A 26,339-nucleotide genomic window follows, 5' to 3' on the forward strand; every position below is an offset into this window, starting at 1 on the left:
GTTCTTTAAATTAGGAAATATTTAATCAGTCTTTCGATCTTTAATTTGTCTTATAACTATCAGACTTAATTTACCAATTATGAAAACTCCTGATTATTATCGGATGTGGGATTCTATTTAATATTTTTTTATTGTTTGTAATAACATAATTAAAAAATAATAATAATATTTAAAAAATGTTAGACAGTAATTGAACATGAAAATTTTTCTAAGATATTTTTTTTTTTAAGTTTTGCACAAAAATAGTTTTCAATGAGAAAATGACCAAATGTTTTTTTATTAAAGAGTAAAAATATATTTATATCATAGATTACTAATCTAAATTTATGTTTAGAGTTAAAGGATAAAGTTTTGAGAATATAGTTTTAAATTTAAAAAAAAAATAAAAAATACTATTTTATTATTTTTTTATATTAAAATTATTTTTGTGACAAAACTTTAAAAAGGTTATTCGAGAGAATTGATCATTAAACATTTTGTGATGTAGAAAGAAAAATAAAACATTTTATACAAAATTACTGGTTATTCGAGTATCTGAACTGATTCTTTGACTGAACCTATTTTTCAAAAGATTATTCAAAAAATCCATCTATTTTTATTTTTCATCCAAACTAAACCAATTTTTAGAACACTGATATTAAATATACTTTGTATCTTCTATATCCTGAAAAATTAACTTCCAAATCTGTTTCTCAGTTAATCCATCTCTTATACAAACCCACCCCCATACAGTGTACCGTAGGAGTACCGACCGGTTTACAACACAGCATCAAATAGAACCTAACCAAGTTACGGTACCCTCAGAAGCTACTACTCTTCATATCTTATGAGTAAAAGCTTCGTCGGCACATTGTGGAAACAAAAGTAACAAAGCTTTTTCTGTTATCTATCTTTCTCTGCGTCTCTGTAAACAAACGCATGAGCTTTTCTCCAGATCTGGTCCTCGCAAGAAGTTTGTCTCCTTTTTACACACAAAGCTCAAGCCTTGGGATGATACTTTGTTCTCTCTCTATCTTGTTTCTTGGAAGATCTCTCAGAGGATCTAGTGAAGCCATTGACTTCCTTTATCAGTTGAAAAAATAAGTCGACTCTAACACCACTTTTAAATCCAAATCTCCTCTCTCAGGCAGAGGAGGAAACTCTAAATGAGGAAATGATTTCTCAAAGCTCTCCAGCAACTGTTGATAAAAACAAAACAAAAAACAGCTCTGTCATTCATGATCAGACTTACACTGAACCAACTGAAGATGGAGAGAGTTAGTGAAGCTTACATTCTCTAGTATGGGTTGTGAATACAGCTCAACAAACTTTTCCCGTAATATCTTGTTTAACTTATCAACGTCGCACGCATGTGTCCAAAACGAGTCATGAACTCCTGTTAGAAATAGTTTTTTTTATACAAGCAATGCGTTAGTTGACACAAAATCAACGTTTCGAGAGAGAAGATGGAGATCCAAAAAGATTTTACCTGCAAAACACACGCCTACTCTTTTGCAGGCAACTGCAGTCATCATCATATGAGACCCGTCGAGGGAGTGGATAAAATTTGGAGGAAAAGCTGTCCTTTGTCGCCTGACAATTACCTGCAAAACAACAATACACCCACAAAACTCTCTCTGAGTATAAGCCAACACCAGACTCTGTTTCTGTACCGTATCTTTTGTTCATAAGCAAAAACCAAGGTATAAAAGCTGAGGCCAGACCTTATCAGTTTCACGCTGTAGCGATAAGGTTTGGAGGGATGTCTTTACCTGCATTGAAGAAAAAGACATCCATTACATTTTAATTCAACAGACAAGAGCAATGGTGCTCGCACAGTGTTATCTTCTCTATTCACTTTAGGGAAGACTTACGAGTTTTGTTCCCATTTGGAGGTAAGGTTGCACAACAGGAAGACCCAATGGTGTTGTCCATCGAACTGTTTCATTTTCTGACGCAATAATCTGCTCACAGAGAGATTTTTTTTTTGTTTTCATAAAGTACAAAAGTAAATCTAATAGACGCTGAAAAAATGGCTACACACCTTTGCACATTCACCAAACCAATGCATGATGGCTCGTGCAGCTTCAAACATTTCATCCATAGCAGCCAATGTTACCTGACCCAAGCATGACAAAACCAAAAGATTATCCCCTAATAGCATTCAAAGTATATGTAAAACATTTTAAACACACATTCTTTGAAGACCAGATGAATAAAATTTTCAAAATCAACATTTTCTAGTGTAACTACTTTCATCTGCCTCTACTATACCTTTGCTGCATAGCAAGCCGCCCCAAAAATTTCCTTGTCATCACTAAATGCACTGCGCTCCTTCAACCTTCTCTTTATTTGATCCCGCGCACCAATGTAAGTGACACCATAGACTGATGTCATAACCGTCTGCTTTACAAGCTTCCGATCCACCTAACAATCATCAAGTAGTAACAGCCGATCAAGTTATGTGATTGAGTAAACAATGCCCAAAAAAAACACAAATATCAGGCTACTTGCTCACACGCCTAAACTATATCTATATCAAAACAGTTCATGAAAATTAAGAGATGGACCTGGTTTATTAATTTTCTTGCACGCAATGCATCTGGATAAATTTCAGGATCTTTGTCTGCATCTCGGCGCATGATATCAAGAACCCTGTAGCGCATACGCATACGAAATTTAGAGTGCACATTTTAAAATTAAGTCAGCTTTAAGCAGCAGATGCAGAGCTTACCTCGTAGCTATTTCTGAATAAACATCTGCCGGCTTCTCACCTGCAACTAGATTAACAGCTTCTGCTCCTATCTGATAATCATTTAAAGAAAAAAATTAGACAAACCAAAGATGACAGGCGGCCAGAGAAAATAAGAACTCCATAGAATATAAAATAACAAAGAGAATTACTGTGTCTCTCCCAAGCGCGGCATAATGCTGTAAGCCATTGCAGGAACCATCCTGGACAGAACCAAAGTGAAAGAAAGGAAGTTCGTTTTCAGGCACACACATAAACTACAACATAAAGTCATTAGAAACTTTCAATACTGAAGGAGGAGATGTCAATGTGGTAACTTCTACCTGATGTACAGGAATATGAGAGAGAACTGTCTCCGGGGATGGACTTCTGAGAGCTTCAGTGAGATTTATGCACACAGCCAAGCACTGAAAAGGGTCTTCAGCTTGCAGCCACCACCTGCTTCCTTCAAGTGGTCTGTCTGCCGAATCAAATATGTCGTCCAAGTGACTTTCGGTGAAAGCTAGACGTCCCTCATATGATAACTTATCTACACCACCAGCATACAAGTTTGCCAAGTGTATCTTCAGCCATCGCAATCCTGGACTTCCCAGAGGCCTTCCCTCAGCAAACTCCAAAACACCCCGACACAGATCAGAGCCGAGATGATTTAAGTGTGGGGGCATGGGATATGCACGTCCCCGGAAGTCAACATTGTGGGGATAGTAAAAACCTTCCTCATCTTTCATTTTTCGTGCTACCTGTCACATTTTTAATATTTCAATACTTACCAACAGAAACTCTCAAAATGGCACGTTACTTCGATGCCAAGGGGAGGGGGAGAAAGCTCACAGAAAGCTTGAGTTCTATGTCACAGCGCAGAGAATGTCTCTCGCTGTTCTCCTTTTTAGCAGATTTCATTTCCCACTTCCATTTCTTGAGAATGCTCTCATCTTCAGTGTCCGGCTTTTCGGGTAAAGGAACCTGCAGTTTGAAATTCAGGAAGAATGCTTCCATCTTATAAGATCAAAGTAGTAACTCACATCGCTGCGATCCACCAGATCAGCAGTACAGCCGCCACTGCTCCATATTCTATCTACAACCGTTAAGACTCGCTTATTTACTCTCCATCTAGTACTTCCAAGCGTATCCAGGGCCTAGAAAATATCCATAAGATATATAACAGAAATTAACAACTGTAACTGATTCCCCCTACTAAAAAGCACGTGAAGAAACTGTATTGTCTGACCTCAAAGACTGGTTTTAGTTGTCCTTTGGGAGCGCTCTTAATTGCTTCTCGTTGTTGCTTAGCTCCATGAGTTTTCATGATATAAGACGCTAAGAACAAGTATGCACCTTTGTCGTATCTGTAAAATAACACAAACTGAAAATACTTAAGAAAAAACTTACTACAATAAAATTCTTCGAAGATCATTATGAAGATATGTTAAACTTTCTCCAAGCTGTGCAAATCAAAAATTTCCTTTTTAGCTTTAACGTTTCTATCATATTCGTTTTGGAAATGAGTTCTGAAATGCAATGTAAATGCAAGTACTTCACTTATGGACTTATGGTAAGCATACAGCAAAGAAAGCTCACTTACCCCGACCAATTGAGAGGGGGAACCAGCATTGGCATGTATGGCATCACTGCATATCTCCCCTAAAATAGAAATTAGATGTCTTAGTTATACATTAATCTTTAAATTCCACATCTATTCTTCCTATTTACAGGTGGCACCCAAGTCAAACCCTCTTAGATATAACAGTTCTGAAAGATTTTCACAATTTATTTTGTTGATTTTGGGTAAAACTTAGTCTGACTAACAAATCATAAGAGAATAGGTCACCTACAGTTTTCTCCAAGCCTTTGCGAACCAACGGGTCACACTCGATTACACCATATTTTCTCCCAGATTTCCTGTTGTACAAGAAAGGCCAAAACATGAGCCTATGACAAGAAGTTACAAACTACTTGAAAACCATAGATCAAAATTCCTCACATGCTTCCTTGCGCTACTGTCTTGAAGGTATGCTTAAATGCAGGCCGGACATCAGGCAGATCATTATCCTGCTGATTAGTTGGGGACTGTATATAAGCTGTTCTTACCAACAGCTCTATAAGATGACTTCCAACCTGGGATATGAGTTCAAGAAAATATTAAAACTTAAGCAGCCAACAGAAGCTTTCTTTACTAAGCAGTATCGTAGCATACACACACCTTAGCTCTAGCATCTGCAGACCATGGTTTTGTATAGTCATGTGACTGCAAGATCTTTCTAACTGCTGACAGCTTCTGTTTCTTTATCAAGTCATTGACCTTTTTCCTTAACTTATCTTGTTCTTTCATTGGATTTCCATTTTCAACTTCTCCGCTCTCCTCATTGTCATCCTCTTCTTTCTTCCTGGTCTTATCGAGGAATGTGCATATTCTTATCTATCCAATCAAGAAAAAGATAGAACACTATTAGAAGACAAGACATACAAACATCATTTAGCAGATCAATCATAGAAAAGTAAGGGAACCAGAGAGAGATCAACTTAACCAACCTCTTGTTCAATGGCATCACCTACAGAACAAGCCGCCTGAACAACCTTAACACAACCGTTATCACCACCGGTCATCAAATGCCCCATCAACTTATGCATTGTGATAACAGCAACCATATCAGCAGGCAACTGATCAATATAATGCGCATAAACCGCTTTACTCTTCCCTAACCTAAACAACTCCTGCTCCTTACTAATAACATCTCGCAACGGCTCGAACCAACCGAGAAACAAGGACTTCACATAAGGCAAATTAGGAGCAAGCTTCTGCTCACACATATCCGCCAGAAGCTCCCTATACTCATTAGCAGCTCTCTCCCATTCCTCCGTCTCGATCTTAACTTGCCTCCTCCACAGATTCCGGTACTTGCTCCGACCCATTCCAACGTTCTCTTGGTTCCTCATCCGCCACGAGCGGTGATCCTCTCTCTTCTTCTCTTTCTTCATCTCCTTCAAGAGCTCCTCAACCTCATCGGCAAGCGAAGGATCTTCCTCCACATCCGTTGACGAGACCTCTTCCGCTACACTCGTGTAGCCTCTAGCAAGAAACCCATTAAGGCAGCTACCGTTATTGGATAATCCAGACCCGACCCGATTAGAAAAACCCAATTCGTGACATTTTGGATCCGGGATGGATCCGAGCAGAGGAAACCGAAAGCTCGAACCTTTCGAGACGGGATCGTGAGAAAACGCGAGAAAGCCACGACCTTTGGAACCGAATCTAGTTTGTGACCTTGTAATGGCGTGTTTGGCGATGTTTCTCCACATAGGGAAGGATTCTGAAACTGGGTCACGACGATAAATCAAGGGTTTACGATGATTGAATACGTTTGTTTGATTTGCCGAGAACAGAGGGGTTTGGGCACTGGACATCAATCGAGCTTACACTGAGTAGAAATCGACGAAGCGGAGCATGAACGATACGAGATTGGAGAGATTCGATCGCGTGAGGAAGTTAACATGGATCGAGATGGGCAAATTGAGGAAGAAGAAGAAAAACAACTGGTGAGTAAGGAGTACACGACGAAGCCGCCTTAAACCCTTTGTTAAAAACCCTTGCTTTTCTTACTTCAAAGGATCTCTTGTGCTGTAACTCGACCCGAGTAGAAGAATCATGCCCGACCCGGGGAATATCTTACAAAGGCCTTTAATAAGGCCCATACCATAGCCTCTTTACTAAGCAAGAAGGCTTGAGAAAATTTATGGAGGCCAATTAATTAAAATTAAGACAACCTTTTAGTGGAACTAGAGTTTAGAGATTAGTTACTGGTTACTTAGGGTATGACTGGTTTTCCCGCTACCACCCGCAAACGCAGCTTTTGCGGTTGGTAGCGGTTGCTGGCGTTTTGCAACAATCGCTCAAACCGCTCTAAACCGCTCCAAATCGCTCCAAATCGCTCTGAACCTCATAAATTCAAAAGCTGGTTCCAGCTAGCGTTTGCGGTTGCGGGCGTTTGCGGGAGGATAAAAAAAAATTATTTTTTTTCCAAAACAATATAAATACAAAAATAAAAAAATTCAATAAAAAAATTAAACTGAAATTATAAAAATGCTAAAATATATCAATTAAATTTTAATTAATATTATAAAACTTTAAAATAAAAATATTTTCTATATTTTTAAAAAATTTAAACTATAACTTTCTAAATATAAATTTTATATTTATTATAATATTATTATTTTTGATATTTTTATAATTGTATAAAATGTAAATATTATTGTTAATGTAAGTATCCCGCAAACGCACAAATTTCTAACCGCATAACCAGTCGTACAAATCTCTTAAAACCGCTAGAAACCGCAACCACCCGCATCCGCAAACTCCCGCAACCGCAACCGCAACCGCTGCGGTTAAACCAGTCAGGCCCTTAGGCGTAGAAGGTATTAGGTTTTTTCTCTTAATGAATGAATGTTAAATTTATTCAAGACCAAAAAAAACACTTTTGTATAATAAATGAATCTTTGTTTACAGGAATTATAGGAAAAAAATTTTGGAGGTAAATAAACTTATATCTAGATGTAAATAAGCAGCCACTCGATAAGAAAACTTTCTCTATGCCACTTTGTGGCCTTGTTGGCTAATATTTTTAGAAAGAAATGCTTAGCTTATAACATTGGAATATAGATTATGATCTTGAAGATTTGGGCAAGTGTTACATACAAATCTCATATTTAGAGTCTTCTAACTAGAAATCAGAAAACCAAGGTACTCTGATAATGAGAGGAAATTGTTGGGGTCAAAAACGGTTACGACAAATTTAAACATTCAAAACGTTCGAAGAAGAAAATAAGAGTTTCTCCGAAGAGTACTTTTCGAAATAGATTCTTCCTTACGAAAAAGCTTGGCGGAAGAAAGAATCGAGACGTCCGACGAAAGCTCGAAACAGGTCGTTACGCAGCGACTGAACGTCCGTCCCGCTCGGTCGCTACGTAGCGACCGAGCGCTCGTCCCGCTCGGTCGCTACGTAGCGACCGCGCGATCGTCCCGCTCGGTCGCTACGTAGCGACCGAGCGATCGTCCCGCTCGGTCGCTACGTAGCGACCGAGCTCAGCCAAGCTCGGTCGCTACGTAGCGACCGAGCGATCGTCCCGCTCGGTCGCTACGTAGCGACCGAGCTCGAGCCAAAGCTCGGTCGCTACGTAGCGACCGAGCGATCGTCCCGCTCGGTCGCTACGTAGCGACCGAGCACTCATTTCGCTCGGTCGCTACATAGCGACCGGGCTCGAGCCAAAGTTCGGTCGCTGTGTAGCGATTGAACCTTTCCGAACATCGACACGACACCAGTCCTTGCATTCTCGTCGAACCTTCGAATGCTATCTCCCGAAGACCGTAGCAAGCTCAGTCTATGTTCCCCGCTATTCTAATTCATCGATCAAACTTCGCGGATTAGAAACCGCGGAAAACTCGTAGTAAACGTGTCGAGTCGGAAGACGGCCCAAAGGGACCTAAAACACGACTCGAGGCCATCCTACGATTTTTCCTAACCAAAAGCCCGTGAACCACAGCATGGTTCGCGCTTGGCCCGCGAGGAAGGATAAATGTCAAGTTTCCGCGGATAAATACGGAAGTTTTGAAGATAATTGTGAAGATCGGGAAAAATGGAATATCTCCATTTTTATGCTATGACGGCTTAAGGGCAGAAGAGTAAAAGCGTAAACCGACCTTGGAGCTAGTATATAAGGAGTCCTAGGCGAGGAGCAGAAGGGAGAACTTTTTCAGAGCAAACTTAGCATTTAGAGCGATTTAGGCAACTTTCCGTTTTTGTTATTTCGAGCTGCGACTCAATTAGGTTTAGCCGTCTTAGGGTTGCTAGAACTAGGAATCTCGCCGACAGCTCTCGAGCCCAGGCTTATACCTTGTTGTAACGCTCATACGCAGATTCGGAATAAGATCTACTTTGCTCTCTTTTCGATTTCTTATTTTTATCGTTGTTATTCTCGTGTTCTGATTGCTTGACGTGTGGTAATTAACAGATATCCGGGTCCTCTGGGAAACTAGGGTTTTCTTAGTTTCCTTATTTAAACGGAAATCGACAGTGCGAATTTCGGTTCCCACAGTTTGGCGCTAGAAGGAGGGGGACTTACGGATCAATCTAACCCGCAAAAACCACTCAACGATCAGGACAGACATGCGAGGTTCGACGTGCGCGAATGTCATCTCATTCAGGGGGGGAGAAACGGTCGATCGAGCCAAACCTCGGAACGATCTCCTTGTTATCGAGTTGACAATTCGAGATATCGACGTCGCTAGAGTACTAATCGATACCGGAAGCTCGGCCGATATCATCTTCAAAGACACTCTTGAAAAGATGGGGATCAGTCAATCCGAGATCGCAAAATGCCCAAGCCCACTGCTAGGGCTTTCGGGGGAAACGACCATGGCCTACGGATCGATTAGACTCGCTGTCAAAGCCGGAACCGTGACAAACATCACAGAGTTTCTAGTCGTCGACCGCCCCGCATCTTACAACGTTATCATGGGGACGCCATGGCTGAACACCATGCGCGCAATCCCATCAACCTACCATCTTTGCCTCAAGTTCCCGACCCCTAACGGAGTCGAGGTAATCTGGGGAAATCCAAGAGTTTCTCAGGTCTGTTTCGCCGCGGAACTAAAACGAAAGAGACCGATCCTCGAAATTACTCCTAAGAAAGCGGAGAAAGAGACCTCCAGCAAAGATACGCGAAGTCAGGATTCAGCGGAATTCTTCTGGCAATCTCGTATCTTCGCAGCTCTAGATGAAAAACGCGAGCCAACTTGTGAACCCGTGGTAACGATCTGTCTCGACGAAGCCTTCCCAGAACGCTGCGTCGAGATCGGAGCCAATCTCCACGAGCCTTTAAAGACAGAACTCATAACCTGTCTAAAAAGAACCTTAATACTTTCGCGTGGGCTGCGGAAGATATGCCAGGAATCGACATTAACATAACATGTCACGAGCTGAACATCGACCCAACATTCAAACCCGTCAAACAGAAAAGACGGAAGCTGGGACCCGAACGTGCTACCGCAGTAAACGATGAGGTCGAAAAACTGCTTAAAGTTGGGTCGATAACGGAAGTAAGATACCCCGACTGGCTCGCCAACCCCGTAGTAGTCAAAAAGAAAAACGGGAAGTGGCGAGTTTGCGTAGATTTTACCGACCTAAACAAGGCATGTCCAAAGGATAGCTTCCCTCTACCACATATCGATCGATTGGTAGAAGCAACGGCGGGCAACGAACTCCTATCCTTCATGGACGCTTTCTCAGGCTATAATCAAATTAGGATGAATCCCGACGATCGTGAGAAGACTGCGTTCATTACCGATCGCGGAACCTATTGCTATGAGGTAATGCCCTTCGGCCTCAAAAACGCTGGAGCAACTTACCAACGACTCGTGAACCGAATGTTCTCCAAACAACTCGGAAAAACGATGGAAGTTTATATCGACGACATGCTTGTCAAATCCCTCAAAGCAAGGGATCACGTGTCACATCTCGAAGAATGCTTCGCACAACTAAACTCCCATAACATGAAGCTCAACCCGACGAAATGCAGATTCGCCGTGGCATCAGGAGAATTCCTCGGCTACTTGGTCACCAACCGCGGTATCGAAGCAAATCCAAAACAGATCAACGCTCTAATCGAGATGGCTTCGCCGAAGAATAAACGGGAAGTCCAAAGACTGACCGGCAGAATCGCAGCACTTAACCGATTTATCTCACGATCAACAGATAAGTGCCTGCCCTTCTACGACGTCCTGCGAGGAAATAAAAAATTCGAATGGACGGAAGAGTGCGAAAACGCCTTCCAACAGCTGAAGCGTTATTTAGCTACTCCTCCAGTCCTCGCAAAACCCGTGGAAGGAGAGCCTTTGTTCTTGTACATCGCGGTATCGGCAACAGCCGTAAGCGGAGTCCTGATCAGGGAAGAACGCGGGGAGCAGAAACCTATTTTTTACATAAGCAAAACCTTGCTGGATGCCGAATCTAGGTATCCGTTGATGGAAAAATTGGCATGCGCGGTCGTAACATCGGCCCGAAAACTACGACCATATTTCCAATCCCACACGATTGTTATCCTCACGACTTTTCCCTTACGGACAATTTTGCATAGCCCAAGTCAATCAGGCCGATTGGCAAAGTGGGCGGTCGAGTTGAGCGAGTATGACATCGAATACCGACCAAGGACGAGCGCAAAATCACAGGTGCTCGCGGACTTTTTGGTCGAACTTCCAACGGGAGCAATAACCAACGAGGAACCAAATTCCACCTGGCTCCTCCACGTCGACGGATCTTCATCCAAGCAAGGATCGGGTATCGGGATCCGTCTCACATCTCCAACAAGCGAGATCCTGGAACAATCGTTCAGACTGGAATTCCATGCCTCAAACAACGAGGCCGAATACGAAGCATTGATCGCAGGTCTACGTTTGGCTCACGGCTTAAAAATACGCAATCTCCACGCTTACTGCGACTCCCAGTTAGTGGCCAGTCAATTCAGCGGAGAATATGAAGCCAGAGACGAACGGATGGACGCGTACCTCAAACTGGTCCAAGGTCTAGCTCAAGACTTCGACTGTTTCGCCCTTACCCGGATCCCCCGTTCCGAGAATGTCCAGGCGGACGCCCTCGCGGCCTTAGCATCAAGTTCCGATCCAGGACTCAAAAGGGTAATTCCGGTCGAGTTCATCGAACATCCGAGTATCGGACCCCCAGTCGTTGTCAATCTCATAGAGGGTCAAGACGACGAGGAAGAAGAGATTACGATACCACCACCATCGGAGCAATCCGATTACGGTTGTGATACCCCATGGCTTCAGACGATTCGAGACTACATTATCGACGGGCAACTGCCCGCCGAAAAATGGTCAGCTCGCAAGATCCGAACACAGGCCGCACGCTACGTAACAGTGGACGGCGAAATCTACAAGTGGAGATTCTCCGGACCGCTCCTGACGTGCCTGGAAGGAGAAAAGGCGAGGAAAGTAATGGAGGAAATACATTCCGGCTCATGCGGCAACCATTCCGGCGGAAGATCACTAGCCGTGAAAATCAAACGCCACGGGTACTATTGGCCAACAATGATCGGAGATTGCGAAAAATTCGCACGAAAATGCGAAAAATGCCAAAGGCATGCGCCAACTATCCGACAACCCGCCGAAGTTCTTTCCTCCATCACGTCGCCTTATCCCTTTATGCGCTGGGCCATGGATATTGTCGGACCTCTGCATAATTCAAAGCAAAAGCGTTTCCTTCTAGTCCTTACCGATTTCTTCTCAAAATGGGTAGAGGCGGACTCGTACGCAAGTATAAAAGACGTCCAAGTCGAGAATTTCGTATGGAAAAACATCATCTGTAGGCATGGAGTTCCTTACGAAATCGTAACCGATAACGGGTCTCAATTTATTTCCACCCGATTCGAGGCATTCTGCGAAAAGTGGAAGATACGACTCAACAAGTCAACTCCCAGATATCCGCAGTGCAACGGACAGGCTGAAACAATCAACAAGACCATTCTCGACGGACTGAAGAAACGCTTGGAGGCCAAAAAAGGTAGATGGGCCGACGAACTCGAGGGAGTCCTCTGGTCTCACCGTACCACCCCAAGGCGAGCAACGGGAGAAACTCCCTTCGCCTTGGTATACGGCGCGGAGTGCATGATTCCCGCAGAAGTAGAATTTCCCGGTGTTCGAAGAAGGTTCTTACCCGAACGAGAGGAACTCAACAATGCTATGCTCTTGGACGATCTCGACCTCATTAACGAACGCCGGGATCGAGCGCTCATCCGAATTCAAAACTACCAGCACGCCGCTGCGAGATACTATAACTCCAACGTACGGAACCGAAGGTTCAATCAGGGAGATCTGGTCCTTCGCAAAGTCTTCCAAAACACCGCTGAACGAAACGCGGGAAAACTCGGAGCAAACTGGGAAGGTCCCTATAAAATCGAAAAAGTCGTCCGACCAGGTTCTTACGAAATAGCCAACATGCAGGGCATAAAAATCCCTAGAACCTGGAATGCGATGCATCTCAAAAAATACTATCACTAAACGAACCAACTCGCAATCACTGAACTACGAGACGGCTTGATCTCCGCAAGGAGTACGTAGGCAGTTTGCCGAAAGGCAAATTCAGCTGTCCTCCCTTATTAAAAAGGGGGGGAGTGGGTACGTATACTCGTATACTCCCAAAAAATCGAAAAACTTCTTACCGCACTTTTGGTGTTTTCGACTTATCAAAACATCCTCACCCGCGAAATCGCAACGAGGTCTTCGGAAATTGGTCGGCCGCTTGGGAGAATCGAACCTTTAGCATCGCGAGACGTCGCAAAAGATGCCTCAAAATTGATTTCTTCCGAGCAAACGAAATCTCCGCAAAAAGACACATATATGCACACATTAACATTTATTTTGCGCAAATTAATCAAAACAACGGCACACGCCACCAAGTCCGATGCTGATCACATCGAACTCACAAACGTCCTAAACAGACATAGCCATCTCATGGAGATGACTCTCTTACATCCGACACAAGGATAATAGCGCTATAAAAGAAATCCGAAATTTTGGTCTAGCACTTCCGGTCTCCGGAGAGATGCTCGATTCGTATCAAACAAGTCGTATAAGCCGAGAACTTTTCGCGGACTTTACATCGATACGAATCAGGAAGAAATCGCGACAGGAAAAACGATAGCCGGTTAGTCACCGCACAATCCTTAAACCGAAAGTAAACCTAGGTCTTGCCCTAAACCCAGCGCACTGGTCTCTAACATCTCAAAGGCATGATATCAAAAGATAAGAGATTCTTAAACCACGCCTCTATGTTTACGTTCGATACCTTCAGCGCCCCCGCAGAGTTCACATCTCGCGGAAGAACTCTCGAAACAGGTCTCGAATAAAACATTTCACAATCGAAGAAGGATATGAGACGACAACTCATCACCTTCCTCCCCACTATTCACAAATTCATAAAAAACGTTATCCGATTATCATACCATAAAGCCGCGGAGCGGCAGGGATTCAAAGTCCCGAAATACAAACAAGGCCGTTCAAGGCCGAAGCATAAAGACATAAAAAAAAACAAATCTCTCGCAAGAGATCTAACCCAAGTCACCCTCAGAACTTACGCTCCCTCTTCACCCGCCGCCTCGTCCGAGCCTGGAGCCACGTCGCTTCCGTTCTCTCCGACCATCGGATCTTTCCCCTCTGGGTCTTCTGGACACGTCGGAAGGAAGCAAGCGGATTTTAGGTCGGCAGGATGAGATCGAAATCGCCATCCTCGGCCGCCATATCTCCCTTGCAGCCGGACAGTCGGGCCTCTTCGGCCTCCAAGGTCGGGGGAGTCTCACTTTGGAGCAACCGAACCACGGCCATCCCGCCCTCAATCGTCGCCAAAGCGAAATCCCTGCTCCGGATACGCTCGAGGGAACCCAGGGAAGCAGAAATCTTCGCCAAGCGAGCCTGAAACTCCGCACGAAGGGCATCCGTAGCCTCTTGGATCCCGCGGCGCGCTAGTCCAGCGTCACTCTCGATCTGACGCTGGAGTCGACGCACCTCCGAGGATTTGGCCTTCCTGGTTTTCTTTTCCTTAAGCAAGGAACTCGCCGTCTTCCCGAGGTCCCTCTCAAGCTCTCCTATCGCAACCTCGAGCTTCGACACTTTCGCAGAGTGAGAGTCCTCGACAGCCGTCAACATAGCCTCGGTTTCGGACCATCTGCCCTGAAGCTCCACCAACTCCCCGGAAAGACGACTGGTCTCAGAACCACATTCGCTGATCATCCCATCGATCAACGATATGAACTGCGAACAAAAAAATTCTTAAGACTAAGTCCATGAAAAGAATGCACGACAGACGATCGAGAATTCAAACAAGAAACAAACCTTTCCGCGAAGTCCCGACGCTAGGCTCGACCCACCTCGCTGCGAAGTCTCCCCGTCACCGCTCTTGGCCAGTTTCCTCTTCCGACTCTTAGGCTGAGTAGCCTGGACAGCGCTAGGAGCACGCAATGCCAGAACGATTTCTTTTCTGGCTGGAGGCGGAGGCATAGAGTCAGCGGCCTTCTCTTTGTCCTCGACGAGGATCGGAGTCGTGGAAGATCCCGCAGGTAGGACTTGCGGGGGAAGAGCCGCGAAGCCGGTCCCGTGACACGGGGCAACGACCTGCGCGGAGGAAGACGGGAACTCGGAGCCAGTCTGAGCCAATTCTTTCTCGGCTTGGCGACGAACTAGTTTCTCTCGGAAAGAAAGATGACCGGCAACACAAGCCGGCACTTCCGCCGGAGAAGTTGGAACCGGAGCCAGAGAGGTGGCCTCACCCATCTCGACGTCGGAATCCTTCTTATCACCTTGGGAGGAAGACATGTTGAAAGGAAAGTTATGAAACTAGAGAGGTTTTGAAGAAAATGAAGGAGGAAAGGTGTGAAGAGAATGAATGACAAGAGCTCACTACTTATAGAAGTATGGGTTCGGAATGTCGCCTCGACAACTTTTTTCCGCGGAGTTTTAACTGTAAATTTCGTCCAATACACTTAACCTTGTCAAAGTCATCTATCCGCCCGCTAGAGTCACAACTCTAACGGGCTGGGGGGCTAACTGTTGGGGTCAAAAACGGTTACGACAAATTTAAACATTCAAAACGTTCGAAGAAGAAAATAAGAGTTTCTCCGAAGAGTACTTTTCGAAATAGATTCTTCCTTACGAAAAAGCTTGGCGGAAGAAAGAATCGAGACGTCCGACGAAAGCTCGAAACAGGTCGTTACGCAGCGACTGAACGTCCGTCCCGCTCGGTCGCTACGTAGCGACCGAGCGCTCGTCCCGCTCGGTCGCTACGTAGCGACCGAGCTCGAGCCAAAGCTCGGTCGCTACGTAGCGACCGAGCGATCGTCCCGCTCGGTCGCTACGTAGCGACCGAGCTCGAGCCAAAGCTCGGTCGCTACGTAGCGACCGAGCGATCGTCCCGCTCGGTCGCTACGTAGCGACCGAGCTCAGCCAAGCTCGGTCGCTACGTAGCGACCGAGCGATCGTCCCGCTCGGTCGCTACGTAGCGACCGAGCTCGAGCCAAAGCTCGGTCGCTACGTAGCGACCGAGCGATCGTCCCGCTCGGTCGCTACGTAGCGACCGAGCGATCGTCCCGCTCGGTCGCTACGTAGCGACCGAGCTCAGCCAAGCTCGGTCGCTACGTAGCGACCGAGCGATCGTCCCGCTCGGTCGCTACGTAGCGACCGAGCTCGAGCCAAAGCTCGGTCGCTACGTAGCGACCGAGCGATCGTCCCGCTCGGTCGCTACGTAGCGACCGAGCTCGGGCCAAAGCTCGGTCGCTACGTAGCGACCGAGCGATCGTCCCGCTTGGTCGCTACGTAGCGACCGAGCTCAAGCCGAAGCTCGGTCGCTACGTAGCGACCGAGCACTCATTTCGCTCGGTCGCTACATAGCGACCGGGCTCGAGCCAAAGTTCGGTCGCTGTGTAGCGATTGAACCTTTCCGAACATCGACACGACACCAGTCCTTGCATTCTCGTCGAACCTTCGAATGCTATCTCCCGAAGACCGTAGCAAGCTCAGTCTATGTTCCCCGCTATTCTAATTCATCGATCAAACTTCGCGGATTAGAAACCGCGGAAAACTCGTAGTAAACGTGTCGAGTCGGAAGACGGCCCAAAGGGACCTAAAACACGACTCGAGGCCCATCCTACGATTTTTCCTAACCAAAAGCCCGTGAACCACAGCATGGTTCGCGCTTGGCCCGCGAGGAAGGATAAATGTCAAGTTTCCGCGGATAAATACGGAAGTTTTGAAGATAATTGTGAAGATCGGGAAAAATGGAATATCTCCGTTTTTATGCTATGACGGCTTAAGGGCAGAAGAGTAAAAGCGTAAACCGACCTTGGAGCTAGTATATAAGGAGTCCTAGGCGAGGAGCAGAAGGGAGAACTTTTTCAGAGCAAACTTAGCATTTAGAGCGATTTAGGCAACTTTCCGTTTTTGTTATTTCGAGCTGCGACTCAATTAGGTTTAGCCGTCTTAGGGTTGCTAGAACTAGGAATCTCGCCGACAGCTCTCGAGCCCAGGCTTATACCTTGTTGTAACGCTCATACGCAGATTCGGAATAAGATCTACTTTGCTCTTTTTTCGATTTCTTATTTTTATCGTTGTTATTCTCGTGTTCTGATTGCTTGACGTGTGGTAATTAACAGATATCCGGGTCCTCTGGGAAACTAGGGTTTTCTTAGTTTCCTTATTTAAACGGAAATCGACAGTGCGAATTTCGGTTCCCACAGAAATCTAGCTTTGAGACATATCCCTCCCTCACAGCTTAACCAACTCATATAAACTGATAGGATGAGAGTATTTGGCAGACTTGCTGAATGTATTTTCAGCTATGATTTTGTTGGCAGATTCTGTTGGATGAAATGCATCCCAAAAGACATATTGATTCCTTTCCAAGCATGGTTGCTGCAAAGGAAGGCATGTTGAGGCTCCTCCATATCTCCCACTACCGCAGCATGCTTTGTCTGGTATAACAAGACCTGCAAAAAAAAAATAGAGAACTAAAGACTAAATTTTTTGATATTGAGATTAAAGGCAAAGCCCTTATTGAATATAGATAGGTTGTGGTCATTTACCATATCTAGAGGGATTCACAACCATATCATGGAAGAGATCATAGATGTTTTGATAGATAATGAAAGATCCTGAAAGAGTTGTGTTGAGAGTGTTTGGTAGATCTTTCAATCGGCTATTGAACAATGAAACCAAGTTATTGATCTTTGTCACACACTTGCTGTTGTTGTTGTTGTTGTTGTTGCCGTTTACCATATATAACTGACTCGGTATGCAACCTAGTGGTCCTGTTCCACCTAATACCATTTTTCTTGCACCCGAGTTGTATAGTCTCTGCAAAAATATATGTAGAAGAACACACTTTATGCTTAAGAGTATGAGATGAGAATTTGTACTATTATGGGAGAGTTTAGTTTACTGATATTTGAGCTGAGAGAGTCTTGATAAGGAGATTTGCATAGTCTTCTCCACTGTAGGTTTTGCTGCTCGAGTATCTATCCGGCATAAGGTAATTGTTGATGTAATCATTGCTTCCTATATTGATCCCAATAATGGATTTGGCAAGATACTTTCTCAGATCATCAGGGGTTTGAAAGAATGGCCGGAGCTTTAACTCAATTGTCATCTCAAACTGTGATATCTGTTCACTGAATGAAGTTCTTGCTCCCTGGAAAAGAAAAAATAACAAAGGTAAATATATCTAAAAACAAAAGAGATTTTTTTTTTGGTAAAAAAAAAAAAAAAAAAACAAAAGAGATTTTTGTAAGTTTTTATTTATAAGTGTATAATATTCTTGATCTGATACTCACAAAATGTTGGCCAGTTTCTTCTAAGATCCCAGCTGCTGCAGATGCATAGTTAAGCCCTCTCAAGACGTTTTGCACAATTGATACAGGAGATAAAAATGGTGGCACCAATGGCAAACCGAGGTACATTGCTACATCACAACAAAAATGGTTTTTGAAAAAGAAGTAAAACTATATTTTATTATCTTTTTATTAGTCTTTAGTTACCTCCATAATCAGCAACTGTACGGCCATTACAGAAACGGCCAGTGGGGAAGCCAAAATCAATTCCATATGGGAGATAGTTAGCTCGTGCAAGTGTAGGCATGTAGTTGTTGTTTCCACAATCAACTAAGGAATCTCCAAAGACGAAGAAAGCTGGAGCAAGAGGCTGATGATTACTAGATTGTCCATAACCAAACCAGAGAAGCTCTAAGAACACAAGATAAAACAACAAACACTTCATGCTTAGTTACTATCTTTCTCTTTCTATTATATGTATGTAGAGGTAAGTAAACTCGTATATGTATGGGTATGGATAATGGATGGAAACATGATAAAGTGACATGGTGAGATTGGTTCAGAAGAACTGGTCGTGGTAAATGATGTCATGGAGTGTGGTGGTTAACTGTTACTGTTCTGAAATTTGTTTTTATGTTTTCATTTACTGCTTCTTTAAATTTCTTACTATTTTCTTCTTCTTTTCTATAGAGACAGCTTTTAGGACGAGCCAGCAGCTACATCTCCCCAGTTTTGTAAACCTGTTTTCTAGTCATTGATAGCTCCTGATAGAAATAATGTACTTACGTGACGACTTTGTTACTAACGTACAGGATAGGTCTAGCTAGCATAATGGGCTTTAAGTTTGTTTGGACCTGAGTCCTTTGGTATGTAGTGAGATTTAATGTCTTATCACACAAAGAAGCGACCACAAAGGGTGTGGATAGTATGTAACATGTGATGTTAGTTAAATGCATAGTAGACGTTTGTGTAGTGCGTACAAGTTCAAGAAGCGATCACAAGCAGTGGCGGAGCCACCTTAGAAGCATGGTGGTCAAATGACCCATGTGAAATTAATAAATATAAACTTGTAAGGCTATTTTACATGTTGATCTCTCCTATTGACCCACATGTTCCTAGGTTCAAACTACATAGATGTATATTTTTGTCTCTAATAAATGAGTTATGACCCATATAAACGTGAGATCTAGCTCCGCCACTGATCACAAGGGTGGATAGCATGCATATACATGTTCAAAACTCAAAGGCAAACCAAGCTGGATTTGGTCAAGCCACCAATTGTGAACTTTTGACTAAGCAAATGTCCTTTATATATGATTCTGCGCCACCAACTTGAAGTACAACTTTGAGTTTTATCTTTTACAAATGCCTTTGGGTCATATGCTTCAAGTGCTAAAAGCATTCACCCCAATGAATTAAGGAAAAATAATATATTAAAGTTCAAAGTTTACTGAATATGTCTCGCAAGAACTCTCTAAACTGCATCAAATCTAAAATAAATACTAGATGGACTTACAATGGCACAACAACATTTCTCTCTAACCATGTGGTATTGTGGTAGTAGTCTAGTGGTAATTTATAGGGCTTGGTGTGTATCCACATTATCATACATTTGATTTCTCCTAGAAATAAAATTATCACTACTTGATCGGTTTGGACATGGGTTTAGGTCTATATGATTTACATATTTGGCTGTAATAGATGATCAGTCCATCTTAACGTTAGTCGAAAAGTATTTTAAATTAAGGTCTGACACAGAGTAGTACACTCTTGAACCAATCCACTCTGTATATTATGTACGTTTCTCTCGGGAAAGACCGAGTCAGCCGATATGACGTATAATAAAAAAAACATCTCTCTGTAAGATTTTCTTCCAACTTATCAAAACTAGGGACCTTTCCCGGGCTACGCCCGGGTTGTCGTATAATCATATAAGTTTTAATTTAACTAAATTTTTTTGGATCAATTTATTTAATTAATTTTTTTGCACTTATATATGATTAAAATTGTGTATATATATTGCAATTGATTTTAAACTTTCAAATTGGTAGAAAAATAAAATTAGTTTATATTTATTCATAATCTTGTGATTACCGAACTAAACATAATTAAAACTCACGATTTTGTTTTTGGGAAATCAAATATAGGATGATAAGTAAGATAGGTTAAAAGTTAATTAAACTTAATTAAGATTTAAATACTTTTATCTTATTTTAGGTTTAGTATAAAGCAATAGTAAAATTTACAAACTGATTTAAACTTTGTTTTGACTTTAGAATCATCGAGTTCCAATACTAATTAATATAAACTGAATCAAAATCAATTCATCTTGAAATAATATTATTTCAAATAAAACAGACCAAGCCAAATTAAATAACAAACTTTTTTAAAAACCATCATCAAAACTTACTATGTAAACTATATAAACCAACAATGACTCTCTAAATTAAGAATTTTGGCTGTCTCAAAAACCTTACTCTTTTCTTTATGTTAGTTTGTAGTTTTAATGATTTTTTTTCATAAAAACTCTAATGATTAAATTAATATGTTATTTTAGAACTGAATGGGATTAATAGATCTGAGGACGTTACAGACCAAAAAAAAAAAAGAGACATTACATGCTCTTAAGTTGTTTTCCAACTAAAGACCAAGTTGCTTGCAGCCTCATAGTAGGAAGAACACCGTTTATGCGTTACAATCTCTGAATGAATTACTATGATTAGACAATGCAAATAAATATTCTCACACAATATATAAGTTTTAGATAGGTTTTATTGAGTGCACGTTCAAGAAGGAAACCATAAAACAAAGAACAACATATAAAAGCAAATTAGGGAGATCATATATATAGTTTTAGCTTAGAATACTAAATAATAAAAATGTGGATATTGGTAGCTGGGTGGAAAAAGCCCCGTTGCATTCTCCGTGAGATCTAATTCATATTCCAATTAGGTTCTTTTGTACTTCAAACCTGACATCACTCTTTTGATTTTCTCAGCTTCTCCATCTTTTTGATGCATCTTTTCTAAAATCTTTAGATTCTCTATCTTTGGAATATCATCAGCTATGTCCCTTTATCTGGGTTGGAACTTCACCTTCTTGACATAAAAATGACAATACAACTCTAACTCTTGTATGTAGGAACTACTTAGAAAATAGCTGATTCAAAAGACATAAACTTAGACGAAGCTCCTTAGTGGTTTTTCTTGTGTTTCGCTAACAGAAGACCATTTGTCATTCTTTTGATTCAAAAGAATATTCATAATGCATAACAACCACTTCTAAGGTAGAAGCATAAACTTAGGCGAAGCTCCTACATTCACTTGAATGAATCTGTTACAGAAATTTTACTTTCAGGTGTGACACTAGGTCTTGGTTTCATTATCCAGATTGAAAAAAAAAATTAGAATCTATAATCACAATAGTAAGATTGCAGCATTTACGAACATAAACCCTGAGTCATTCATTGCAGAGATGCTTGGTTGTTTTGCCCTTACTTCTCTTGCATGATTTCAAAGCACTGACCGGATTCGTGATTTTCTTCCACACATCCATGAACTTTAAGCAGGCATCCTATGACATTGATGAAGCAGAACATGAGATAGCTAAGTCAATTCTCAATCTTGAACACTTGGATATGAGCTTCTTGGTTACCAATGAAAGAATAGGTGAACAGATTAAATCTTTATGCATCAAACGTTATACTCCAAAGAATTGGCGAAAGATGTAAGAGACAGCATATCATCAAATCCGAAGTATCCATCATCTCGTCATCTCGTAATGGCTCCAGTTCAACGGATTTGGTATAATCGGAAGGCACAAACTGAAAAACTTTTGTCCATGTTGGAACGATCTCCGCTGGTGCCGAAAATTAGTTTCTCCGGAATGACTCAGTGCCTCAGGTTGACCTGTTACACCGCCCGTGTATACACTGTGCCATTCAGATATAAAACAAAGAAACCATTAATATCACATAACCTAATGTTTTTGTCTTTTTCTAAGGTAAATGGCAAACCTGGCTCACTGTGCCATTCTGGTTCTTTCTCGTCATATTCTTCTTCAAGATCATGATCATGGTAATGACTATGACCATGTTTGGTAAGACTGTTCCTGATCTTAGATTTTTCTCACTTTCTTGAACACTTTATCTGCTCCAATCTCTTGATCCTCTTCTTCCTCTTTCCCTGACTCTTGTGCTAATTTCTGCATGAACCTTGAGTGGTTCGCATCTGTTTTTATCACATTGACCAAACTCCAGTCCAATTCATGTTTTTGTTTTCACTCTTTAAGCTAGAATATATAAATATGATGAAGAGATTAGTTAAAAAATTACCTTATAGCATCTTCACGCTCTGTTTACTATGAAAGTATCAAGATTCGTGTGTCTTTGTTATTGTTCTTTCTGAATCACCGTAGTCCTTGTCTCCAAAACTATCATGCATTGAACCCTGATAAACAAAATTCCACATTACCAATTAGATACTTAAATCTTCTCTTTCTTAATCAAACATAAAAGAAATATCTTTTATGCATGCTTGCTACGGGTGTGAATCAGGCTGTCAAAAGATTTAAGAAGATATAATTTATTGTTTTCTCAAGAGAGAAAAATATGAGAAGAAAATTCTTTTAATTATAGAAACTATCTCGGTTCTATCTAACCTCATAACAGACAATGACTTTCTCCTTATTGAGATGTAGCAATCCTTCCTACCTGATTCACGTTCTCAGATATTGGTTAAACTGTACGATCAAGGGCCAAGAGGCAAACACAATGTTAGATATTGGCATCTAAAAAACATTGAATCATTATAGTATACCAAAGAAAGTATATGTAAAAATCAAAGTTAACTACAACAGTTAATGCCTCCTCAAAGTTGTTTGGATGCCAATTACTTCCTTAATCTGCATGATCTCTCATTTTATAAAGTGTAATCACGTTCTAGGACACCCGGATTGCTCAGAAATCAAACAACCTAATGATATCAAAGAAGAAGAAAAGGTCTCAGTTTCGATCATGGTATCCAAACCCAAAAGTCACATTTTAAGACAATTTCAATTGGTATAAAACATCTGAATTTTTCCTTTAGTGTACAATCGAGTAGCCACCTTTAGCAAGTTGATCTTCAATCGTTCAAGAAAAGGATCAGGTAAACCTGTATCTATCTTCTCAGTCTTTCCATTAGCTGTTACCATCGATCCCACCTGACGCATTTTGTGACAAAGTTAGCCACTTTACACTTGGTAACACAAAGCTTAACCAAACAGTAAGGATCAATCACCATTCAAAGGCTTTTGATTAAAATTCAAGAGTGTAGACAATTTATCTACACGGAGACAACATAATAACGGAATTGATAGACATACCATGATCGAGCCACCAGCGAGTCAGATGAAACGTCGGGATCAGAGAGAACACGCCGATATGGAATACACAGCCCCACCGATTAATATCATCAAAACGATTAGAAATAGGAACAACTGGATGCGAAGAGACACAAATTAAAGATTTTGGTTGCATGTAAGATTCAGTGAAGATGTTTAAATAAAAAGAGAAACAAAGAGAGGTTGAAAGAAACATGAAGAAAAGAGTAAAGGATACCATTGAATGGTCAAGAGTGGAGGTGATAACGTCAATGTACAGATAGATGAAACGATAAAGAAATGGAAGAGTCGATTGATTGTCGTCGGGATCCTTAGGGTTAAGAGATGGGCTTGATATGGGTCAGTTAGTCTTTTCGTATCAGTCCACCACGAATGCTCGGTTACGTAAAAACTTGGATTCATGCTTGATAGAGATGACATGGCAAAACAGAAACTCCTCATTGGTTGATTTAATTAAATGACGTGGCATTCCTCTCTGCTCACTATATTCCCCTTTTAGTATAGAATAGATGAGAAAACGGAAAACACATTTATGGGCTTATTTGTAACAGAAAGATAAAGGAACTAAAAGCCCAATTTATAAGGATTTGGGCCCTGGAGGGCCTTACAAATTAATCAACGAATGAGGACCGTAGGATTAATCTGACTTCTTCTTCTTCCTTGATTTTAATCCTCTCTGCGACTTAGGGTTTTAGCATAAACCTCGCCGCATCCTTACGCCGCACCCTCTCTCTGTTTAAGCCGTCTTACATCTGCGACGAACAAAAATCCCTGATTTCGCGCTCTTTGCATCACCTTGAGAAGGGTCAGCGATGAGGAAGCTCAAGAACCATGAGAAGAAGGTTCTGAAGAAAGTAAATTTCCTGGAATGGAAAAGAGAAGGCGGCCATCGCGAAACCCTGATCACGGGTCGTTACCACATGGGTGGTCGTGACGACTACAAAAAGTTTGTAACTTTCTCTTCCTTTTTTGTTCCCTCTCAATGGTTTTTTTTTTCTGATACTTATTGAGTCTGTTTTTTGTTTGTTTGGGGGTCAGATATTCAGGATTGTGTAGGATGGTGCAGAAGCTGACGAACGTGTTGAAACAGATGGATGCAACTGATCCTTTTAGGATTCAGATGACTGATATGCTTCTCGAGAAGCTGTGAGTTATCCCTTTTTTGCAGTTGTTACATTTATAATATAGCTGTGACAAGTTGTTTCTGGTTAATTACATTAGAGGCAGATGAATTTGGGTTCGTAGTAGTTTCTTAGAGGTTGAATGTCATCTTTTTATAATGATTGATCTAATGGTTTTCTGGTTAATGATCTTGAGGAATCGATTGAGTCCATATTCTTACAAAATCTGTTTTTTTTTATCATTACCTTCAATGTCTAAGCTACTGTGTAGATCAGTTCGGTCTAGGCGGCAAATCGGATATGAGCGAAACGATTTTTTCAAACCGATTTATTAAAAAATCGGCTAGGCGTTCAAAAAATCTAGGCATCCGCCTAAACAATAATTATTTTAGAACATTGCCGTAGATATAAAATATGCTTTTGGTTCATGTTGTTCGCGTGGTTCTAAGCGTGTGTTTCCATGTATTTTAAAATAATGGCAGATACAACATGGGAGTTATACCGACTAGGAAAAGCTTGGCTTTAACTGATCGGTTATCAGTTTCCTCCTTCTGCAGGTACTGGTTTATATATATATATATATATAGGCCGATCCTTTGAGAGCCACCAAATGATATAATTTTGATGTGGTTCTATTAATTATTTGCAGGCGTAGGCTATCGACAGTGTTGGTTCACCTGAAGTACGCAGAGCACTTGACAGAAGCAGTGACGTACATAGAGCAAGGACACATCCGTGTAGGACCAGACACGATCACCGATCCAGCCTTTTTAGTAACTCGGAACATGGAAGATTTCATCACCTGGGTTGATTCCTCCAAGATTAAACGCAAGGTGCTTCAGTACAACGACAAATTGGATGACTACGACATGCTTGCTTAAAAGATTTGTCTCACTTCTCAAAATGTAAACCTTTTCTATTACCAAACTATATGTTTCTCATTAATCATCAAACCTTTTGCAATAGATTCAGACCAAAGCTTATAGTAAGACAAGAAAACAAGATTCAGTCAAAAGTACTTTGACATTTGAATCCCTTTATTAACCAACCCACATTTCTCGTAAAACTCTTTCTTCTCCACGCCACAATCAAGAATCACCTTGTAGCAACCCATCGCTCGACAATGATCCGTTAGAAACTCAACCACTCGCTTCCCGAGACGTTTCCCGCGGAACTCTGTATCCACGACAACGTCCTCTACATGCCCGACTTTGCCGCAGTTTCTCAGGAACTTCTTCTCTATCATCACGCTCCCCGTCGCCGCGATTTTACCTGATGACTCTTCTTCGATCACGCAGATCAAATGGTCGTCTCCGTAGGAGGTGATCTCCTTGAAACGCTTATCGAATTCGTCGTCGGTTACTGATCCTGTGACGGTGAGTTGGCTGAGAAGCTCCATGTATCCATTTCTCTTGTCGGTGATCTCTAGCCTTCGGATCTTGAATGTCTGTTTCTCTCCGACGATGTCGGAACTAGACGCGTCCGTCATTGCAGATCCGAGAAGATTTGAGTTCGTTGGAACTAAATGAACTGATAAAATAATAAAGTACAAAGAAAGTTATATTTACGTTTTAGTATTCGAAGTTTCCGATAATTACAAAAGTTACCCATTCTCTCAATCAAGCTAATCTAGTCCATTTGAGTTTTTTTACCAGATTGGTACTAAACTTACCAGACTTAATGGGTTGATTAAGAAAGTTGACTAAGAGTAACTCCAACGGTGTATA

The 26,339-nt window shown here is 41.9% G+C and overlaps 4 protein-coding genes and 1 long non-coding RNA gene across 8 annotated transcripts; 1 reads left to right on the forward strand and 4 right to left on the reverse strand.

Moving 5' to 3' along the window:
* Positions 1–635: 635 nt before the first annotated feature.
* LOC106368232 (DNA-directed RNA polymerase 2, chloroplastic/mitochondrial) lies at positions 636–6,314 on the reverse strand. The gene is made up of 19 exons (XM_048746386.1): positions 5,261–6,314; positions 4,932–5,147; positions 4,713–4,846; positions 4,564–4,630; positions 4,314–4,372; positions 3,960–4,077; positions 3,754–3,867; positions 3,563–3,694; positions 3,055–3,471; positions 2,884–2,934; positions 2,714–2,784; positions 2,550–2,634; positions 2,254–2,406; positions 2,024–2,098; positions 1,854–1,943; positions 1,704–1,751; positions 1,469–1,583; positions 1,272–1,375; positions 636–1,178 (listed from the first exon to the last, which is right to left on the reverse strand). The coding sequence occupies exons 1-19, from the start codon at positions 6,131–6,133 to the stop codon at positions 1,068–1,070; spliced, it is 3,033 nt and encodes a 1,010-aa protein (XP_048602343.1). The 5' UTR covers positions 6,134–6,314; the 3' UTR covers positions 636–1,067.
* Positions 6,315–17,003: 10,689 nt separating this feature from the next.
* On the reverse strand, positions 17,004–18,608 carry LOC106364994 (GDSL esterase/lipase 7). Its single transcript, XM_022695352.2, has 5 exons — positions 18,317–18,608; positions 18,113–18,240; positions 17,722–17,970; positions 17,366–17,636; positions 17,004–17,269 (listed from the first exon to the last, which is right to left on the reverse strand). The coding sequence occupies exons 1-5, from the start codon at positions 18,552–18,554 to the stop codon at positions 17,049–17,051; spliced, it is 1,107 nt and encodes a 368-aa protein (XP_022551073.2). The 5' UTR covers positions 18,555–18,608; the 3' UTR covers positions 17,004–17,048.
* A 2,801-nt stretch (positions 18,609–21,409) lies between these two features.
* On the reverse strand, positions 21,410–23,817 carry LOC125581277. Of its 4 annotated transcripts, none has more exons than XR_007318961.1 (7): positions 23,709–23,817; positions 23,474–23,587; positions 23,216–23,311; positions 22,769–23,082; positions 22,443–22,557; positions 22,125–22,338; positions 21,410–22,040 (listed from the first exon to the last, which is right to left on the reverse strand). It is a non-coding gene; the product is annotated as an uncharacterized LOC125581277 (long non-coding RNA). The 4 variants fall into 4 exon arrangements; XR_007318962.1 differs by having other exon boundaries at positions 21,410–21,682; positions 21,764–22,040; positions 23,474–23,793; XR_007318960.1 differs by having other exon boundaries at positions 23,474–23,792.
* Positions 23,818–24,161: 344 nt separating this feature from the next.
* LOC106364995 (U3 small nucleolar ribonucleoprotein protein IMP3) lies at positions 24,162–25,577 on the forward strand. Its single transcript, XM_048746387.1, has 4 exons — positions 24,162–24,437; positions 24,530–24,637; positions 25,095–25,169; positions 25,262–25,577. The coding sequence occupies exons 1-4, from the start codon at positions 24,304–24,306 to the stop codon at positions 25,491–25,493; spliced, it is 549 nt and encodes a 182-aa protein (XP_048602344.1). The 5' UTR covers positions 24,162–24,303; the 3' UTR covers positions 25,494–25,577.
* On the reverse strand, positions 25,532–26,107 carry LOC106364996 (glucosamine 6-phosphate N-acetyltransferase). The gene has a single exon (XM_013804461.3). The coding sequence runs from the start codon at positions 26,099–26,101 to the stop codon at positions 25,622–25,624; it is 480 nt and encodes a 159-aa protein (XP_013659915.2). The 5' UTR covers positions 26,102–26,107; the 3' UTR covers positions 25,532–25,621.
* Positions 26,108–26,339: the final 232 nt, after the last annotated feature.

Source organism: Brassica napus, chromosome C2 (assembly GCF_020379485.1).
Source record: "Brassica napus cultivar Da-Ae chromosome C2, Da-Ae, whole genome shotgun sequence".
Lineage (NCBI taxonomy): Eukaryota > Viridiplantae > Streptophyta > Magnoliopsida > Brassicales > Brassicaceae > Brassica > Brassica napus.